This window comes from Alosa pseudoharengus, unplaced genomic scaffold, assembly GCF_046254945.1.
Source record: "Alosa pseudoharengus isolate Yale_2024_CS ecotype anadromous, Long Island Sound unplaced genomic scaffold, YU_APseudo_1.1 YU_APseudo_1.1_scf_5, whole genome shotgun sequence".
NCBI lineage: Eukaryota > Metazoa > Chordata > Actinopteri > Clupeiformes > Clupeidae > Alosa > Alosa pseudoharengus.
In genome coordinates this window covers 39,482,049-39,489,496 of record NW_027468837.1, presented here as the reverse complement: position 1 = coordinate 39,489,496, position 7,448 = coordinate 39,482,049, and the positions used below count along the sequence as shown (strand labels likewise).

The window sequence follows — 7,448 nt, the reverse complement described above, 5'->3', positions numbered from 1 at the left end:
TGTATGCCTGGGGGATATAGTGCCATACAGATCATAATTGTTTGGACAAAAGTCCACTGCAATGTGTACCGGCCACCGGTAACGCGCAGAGTGATTCCACGTGCGTGTGTAGTCGCTGTCCAATGTGCACAGGGTGCTGAAACGCAATTACGTACCAAACAAAGGCAAAGATTCGCCAGCGCCATTTTCTCGACCTCTCTGTCGACTGAAGTTTTATATGATCCGTTTACCCGAGTATCACAAAACGTGAAGCGACAGGCTGTTTATATCCTAAACTCTCAACCGTTCCATTCGCAATAGTTCTGTTCAGAATAAGAATACAAATAGTTAATTTCAGAATTAAATTAAAAAGTAGCCTAACACATTTTCAAGTTAAAATAGGTTCTATCGGTTTCTTAAACATATACTACAATGTAGCCTGCCTATACAATGTCAATGTCAATTCCAAATGACTAGCTACTAATTCACTGAACACTTTTCAACTACTATCAAGATAGTAGACCAGTTAGTGGGGCAATGCATTAAAAAATTATTCAATGTTGAGAGCAGGCCAAGACCATTGTTAAAGTGGCGTGTGGCGTGCGCTAAAGCAACGCAGAGGCAAGTAGCGCCAGGAGCTTGGGTTTAATGGAATGTACTCTACTCCGCGCCATGATTTAAATGCATGTGTGTAAACAGTGGCAGATGAAATAAAGCTGAGGCTGAAAAATGACCATCAGTCTATGATCGAAAATCTTTTCATTTTCAGATACATTTTCGATTTAATTTACAAAAAAAAGAATAACATAGGCCATGTAGAAATAAAATGCGAGCAGAGGAGAAACCTACTGAAAAATATCCTAAAAATATCCATTCCGTGGTTCCAAACGAATTGAAGCAAAATGAACTGGATTAAAATACTAAATAGTTGAAAACTGAACGAAACTACAATCTCAGACGACGTAAGGTTATTTTTCAGACAATTCGTGAAGTTATTTCCATTTACCTTCATTACCACTGTATGGGGAAGGCCAACATTTTATGAATGAATGAATGAAGCCTGCCAAGTGGTCACTTCATTCAGATAAATCACTCTAGGAGTGATCCAACTATATTTTCCATTTGCAATATTAAAACCACATTTAAAAAAAAAGAATTAGGGCAATAGAATTAAAACAAGCAAGAGAAGATGAAAGAGACAAATAATTCCACACGACAAACATTTACGCAGCATAACTAAAACCTTGTGCAACATCTACAGGCTAATTACAACAGTCCTACGGTGTGGTCGCCGTTGTAATGGCCACAAATACTCGTCAGTGCGCGTCCGTTACAAGTCACTCTGCACGGTCTCTTCATCATATTAGTTTTGGAAAGGTTTCGTCCTCTTGCATCTGAGCATAGCCAAATAACGATAAACACGCCTATATGGGGCTACAAAATAACAAAATATATTAGCCTACCGCAAAATGCACCCATTTGACCTGAAATTTTAAAGAAAAAACATTAAAAATGACCGATAAAACTAGTCCATGAACTTCAGAGTTGGCGCACGGCGGTGTCCCCTTCTCCTTATATACAGTTAAAGTTATACACGTACGTAAGTCTGGAAATGTCATTGGGTGCGATGATAAACTTTATTGTTGCTGATGAGAATGGGAGGGGGTTAGGGTGCAAGCACCTCCCCTAGAAATGCAGCAAACCTCTCCCATATTCTGGTGTGGGGTTGCTGCGCGCACTAGGGGCTAGAGACGTGCTTTGCGCGGCAGTCATCGCATTGGCAGGCTGATGATGACACGTGTCTCCTCCTCGCCCCCCACCCCCAGGCTCCTGCGCACCGCTCCGGCATCACTAACGGCTGAGAGGAACTGTGGAAGCGCTGCCGCAACCACCACCACGGACTATTCATCCTGAAAATCGGACCACTTTGTCCGTGGCACATTTTGCAAGCGAGCGGACGGGTTGCGTGTTCCACTGCGTAAAGCGCCCAAAATTTTCGTGAATGACTGAAAAGAGCGGCGCGCGATAATGATGATGGAGCCGAGACACGACGTCTGAAGGTGACATGAAACAAGGGATTATCAATAGCAGCAGGTGTACTTTTGATTACAATTGGAGATAACAAGTGAGGTGTTTCCAAGTTTCCTCTTCGCGAGATTTTATTAATGCGTAGAAAGAAAGCCTAAGTATATAGTATACACATTTGATTATTCCCAATAGTATATATCGATAGATCTTGTTTTAAAACAGCAAACATGGCAACCCAAATCCGCGGCAAGCTTTCGAACAAGATCACCAATGCGGCCAACACTGTTTCCAATAAATCACAGGCGAAGGTTAGTGGGATGTTCGCCAGGTTGGGTTTCCAGGCCGCCACAGACGAGGAGGGTTTGGGCTTCGCCGCATGTGATGATTTGGATTATGACCATAGGCAGGGGCTACAGATGGACATTCTAAAAAATGATGAGATGGGAGGAGGGGAAGGCGGTGGCGGGGACATGGGCGGGGATGGCACGTTAGACGGGGACAGCCACTACCAGAGAGACGGCACCGGACTCCCACCATCCTCCTCGAAAGACGGCGCACTAGCAGAACTAGCTGCTCAAGACAGGCCAAAAATCACCTCTTGGGAGGCAGGTTGGAACGTCACCAATGCCATCCAGGTAAGAGAGCGAACAAATGAGCAGCTCAAATCCCCAGAATTATTGATGAGATAAAGTTTCTAAGCATAACCTCAGAATTGTTACCTCAAAGGCGCGGACATGATGCTCTCCACGCACAATTAACAACATTGCGTCTGAGGAAAATACAAATATTTAAATTATAGGTCTGCCCCTGCCCCAGAACCTTAACGGCCATGGCGGTGAGGCTACCAGGCAGTGACATAAATTTCAAACACCTAATTGAATCTGGCTGCTGCTCTTCAGGATGCAAACAAATCTGAACGCACATTTTCGATTAGTAGGCCTATGAAAAATGCTTACAGTAATTGATTATCATTATCTCCCCACTCTCTCTCCATCTCTCTTTCTCTATATACCCTCTTCCCAAATGGCCAAGATAATCTAAAGGTTAATACATTTTATTATTAGGTCTAAGAATATGCCTGTTGTGATATACAGTTGCTACCTTAAGATTTTTTGAAATCGCAAACGTGTGAGGCGCCTGTGGCACTAGAAATTACTCGACAGAGCATACAATTGTGTAGGAAAGAAAGAGAGTGAATGTGACAGAAAAACGAAAGAAGAGAGAGCGAGAGGCATTTTATGCATAATTACGCACGGTATGACCGCAACCGGTCACCGTTACGTCATTCTGTATGTCTTTGATCCTTCCTCATGACGACAAATGATCTGAGAGAGGGTGCGCTCACAGCTAAATGGAATACCCCGCCATGCAGATAATGCGCACAGTGGCTGTATCAAAACAAAGTGTGAATTCGGTCAAATGGCCCGTTTTAATTAAGTGATTTATTGTAAATTAAATACAAATGAATTCACGAAGGCCTGTAAATGTATATGTCACACAAGCATCTCTAAAAATCGTATTGCAATTCTATTAGTTTGCAACAATCATAATCATACTGTGTTTTTCCAGGGAATGTTCGTTCTTGGGTTACCATATGCCATTCTCCACGGCGGATACCTCGGACTGTTTCTCATTATTTTTGCCGCGGTGGTGTGCTGCTACACGGGCAAGATCCTCATCCAATGTCTGTATGAAGAGAACGAAGATGGACAGCTGGTGCGAGTAAGGGAATCGTACGTGGACATTGCCAACGCCTGCTGTGCGCCCAGATTCCCAACCATCGGCGGTCGCGTAGTGAATGTAGCCCAGATCATTGAGTTGGTGATGACCTGCATTCTGTATGTGGTTGTGAGCGGCAACCTGATGTACAACAGCTTCCCGAGCCTTCCCGTGTCACAGAGATCATGGGCCATCATAGCCACTGTGGTCCTCCTCCCCTGCGCCTTCCTCAAGAACCTCAAAGCCGTGTCCAAGTTCAGCTTGCTGTGCACGCTCGCCCATTTCGTTATCAACGTCCTGGTGATCGCCTACTGTCTCTCCAGAGCGCGGGACTGGGCTTGGGACAAAGTGAAGTTCTACATCGACGTCAAGAAGTTTCCAATTTCCATTGGGATTATCGTGTTTAGCTACACGTCCCAGATTTTCCTGCCGTCACTGGAGGGGAACATGCAGAATCCCGCCGAGTTCCACTGTATGATGAACTGGACGCATATCGCTGCTTGTATCCTCAAAGGCCTCTTCGCCCTAGTGGCCTACCTCACCTGGGCAGACGCGACCAAGGAAGTCATCACCGACAACCTTCCAGGCGGCATCCGGGCGGTTGTCAATCTCTTCCTGGTGTCCAAAGCTTTGCTCTCATACCCCTTACCATTCTTCGCTGCTGTAGAGGTCTTGGAGAAATCATTTTTCCAAGACGGAGGGCGCGCCGTATTCCCAGACTGCTATGGTGGCGACGGACGCCTGAAATCGTGGGGCCTCTCTCTCCGATGTGGCCTTGTGGTGTTCACCATGTTCATGGCCATCTACGTGCCCCACTTCGCCTTGCTCATGGGCCTGACGGGAAGCCTGACGGGCGCCGGCCTGTGCTTTCTGCTTCCCAGCCTCTTTCACCTGAAGCTCCAGTGGAGAAATCTTCTGTGGCACCAGGTGTTCTTTGATGTCGCTATATTTGTTATTGGGGGTATATGCGCTATCTCTGGTTTTATTCACTCGATGGAGGGTCTCATAGAGGCATATAGGTACAACATTGAAGATTAGTGTTAGTTGGGACTAGACGTTACCACACATTCCCATACGAGTAACCGAGTCTCCCCCCACGCGAGTGCAGTCCCCTTGCTTTGACTAAAGTTCATGCGACACCACCCCGGCGCGCAATCACTCAAAACGCACACGCACGTGTGCGCACATGGATAGCCTGCTACATTCACACGCCAGCACGCACACGTCCACACATTCTAACTCTTTCACAAGCGCGCGCAAACGCACGCACGCACGTACGTGTACACACACACACACACACACACACACACACACACACACACACTCCACATTTATTTAACATAGAACATGATGGACTCCAAAATGTGAAATAAGACAACAAGAAATTAATTTAAAAAAAAATTTCAGTGTAGTAAGTTTACAAAATATAGGTCGACAAAAGACGTATGTATTGGGTTGTATTTTTTTTCACCCCTGGGATTTTCCCAAATCAAAGATCATTTAATATGACATTGAGTGCGTGATGTTGGGGGAAGGAACACTAATATATGGTGACAGAGATGGTACACGAAACTAAGTTGTGAATTGAAATAAGTGATTTCTTGTCTGACCCTGAATTCTTAATTTGCAAAAACGCAAGAACATGATATTTTGTGGACCATTACTGCAATAAATGGAAAGAACTTAGATTTTTTCGTGTATCAGTATGGAAATAACTTTCACGGACTTTAATTTCAGACGCTATGGCTATATCCAAAATTACTAGGGCATTTTGTTATCGGTGATCTGGAATTCGACCAAATCTAAAGAGGACATAAGTCTTCGAGTTATTATAACTATGCATTATGAATGTATCATATTCATGCATCTGGAGCAAATTACATTTAAGCTTGCTGGGGATTTATGTACACAGTGTTTCGTTTTGACATTTACGAATTGATCATAGCATAGTTGAATTGATCTCCAGTTCTAAGAGGAAGAACAAAATAAGACAAAATTGTGAAAGAAGCTCTGAAACAATTTCGATTATTTAACTGATCAATTGTTTGTGATTTTAATATGTTCCAGTTTTCTTAACAAAAATGTCAGAAATTGGTGATGTCCCAAGAGGAAAGAGTTTTGTTAATGGTCCAGAAATTACGTGTCTAAATCTGAACATTCTGAAGAGATTTAATGAGATGAAAACGTGCATAAAGACATTTTTCATTCTGTGCAATCCAACGGGTCCTGTGGAAGTGTAATAAAACCGTATGTGTAGTGTTATTGTGGTTTCAAAAAGATGGAATGTATATCACAAAAGCGTTATCATATATCGTGAAAATGAATATATTGAAGAATAAAGAAATACGTGAAATTCTATTGTATAAATGTGTTATGGTTTTATGTGGTGACAAGGAAAATCGTGAGAAATATGTATTTTCCCTCCAAAAATAAACTCTGGAAACATCAGATGGAGAACATTGATGGCGAGCATTTATTTCGATGTAGTTTTCTGAGAAAAGTTGTGACATTATGGCCTTTTCCAAAGAAAGCTCATAGGCTACTTAGTCTAATAATGCATGGTAAGATTTGAATTTGAGTATTTGTGATTAGTCTACGAAATGTGAATCTAGCCTAACTGCCACTTTCATCGTTGAAGTATTGAAACAGACAAACAAGATATGATATGAGACGGCAAAGAAACACATAGCCTACATGTAGATAGGAAAAGAAAGGCAGAGAGAAAGAGAGAAAGAAAGAAAGAAAGAGCAAGAAAATGTAAAATAATAGCGTGGCCTTGCCTTACTTGCCAGAATAATGTCCAAGCGCTTCAAGTTATTTTGCCCATCCGGTCATGTGTGCCTGTTGGACATGCAACAGCACTGCCAGACACAGCAGTGAGCGAGCGAAAAGAACTTTGGACAGATTGCTGGGCAGCTTTTTTGCTGCCGGGCTCATCAGTTACCTGTTTCCTGACCGTAAGGGTTTGGATGATGCAGGAAACATCTGGATGGTCTAATTTGATTTATTTTAGGTGGGTCTGCAACAACCGGCAGTGCTGCAGCTGCAGTTAGTGATGCAGTTATCGAGATAGTGTGCCACGCAGAATGGCCATTTGCTTGTTTTGTTGGGTGGAAAGCGTGAGGTTGAATTGCAGACAAAACGAGGAAGCGACGGAGCATCAATGGCGTGCGTGCCAGAACAATGAACCCAACTTGAAATTCAAAGAATTGCTTTAAGCACATATTTGACTGCATGCTACTAGCTACTCATTCGTTCAGCCAAGGGCTGCTTGATAGGCTACCATGATAGTAAAGCATACATTCAGAATCGGCAATATATCCGCGAGAAAAAAACATCAGGCCACTTGTAAGTCAACTCTGGAAGCTCATTTTCTGATGAGCTTCCAGAGTTAAAATATAGAAACATAAAATAGAATATAGAATAGAACTAGAATATAGAAATAGAAATATAGAAAATATATAGAAACATGAAGGTGACATATTATGGTAGACTACTAAATCTTATCTATGACTAGCGAGTCCGTATGCCTAGTTAAGTGGAGTCTTAGTAGACTATATCCTTTTCATGATCGTCCAATATGCAGTTTTGAAATTAACCACACAATTTATGTTCGGGCACCCCCTAGCGATCGTATGCCAGAACGACAATCGCCATATGACTGGATACAGATTGTAGTGTTGTTCCAGCACCATGCTCACACCATTCAGTAGTTGATTGCC

General features: G+C 43.0%; 1 protein-coding gene across 1 annotated transcript; it reads left to right on the top strand.

The window, feature by feature from the left end:
• The first annotated feature begins 1,975 nt into the window (after positions 1-1,975).
• On the top strand, positions 1,976-4,959 carry slc32a1 (solute carrier family 32 member 1). The gene is made up of 2 exons (XM_076267935.1): positions 1,976-2,642; positions 3,577-4,959. The coding sequence occupies exons 1-2, from the start codon at positions 2,235-2,237 to the stop codon at positions 4,762-4,764; spliced, it is 1,596 nt and encodes a 531-aa protein (XP_076124050.1). The 5' UTR covers positions 1,976-2,234; the 3' UTR covers positions 4,765-4,959.
• The last annotated feature ends 2,489 nt before the right edge of the window (positions 4,960-7,448 follow it).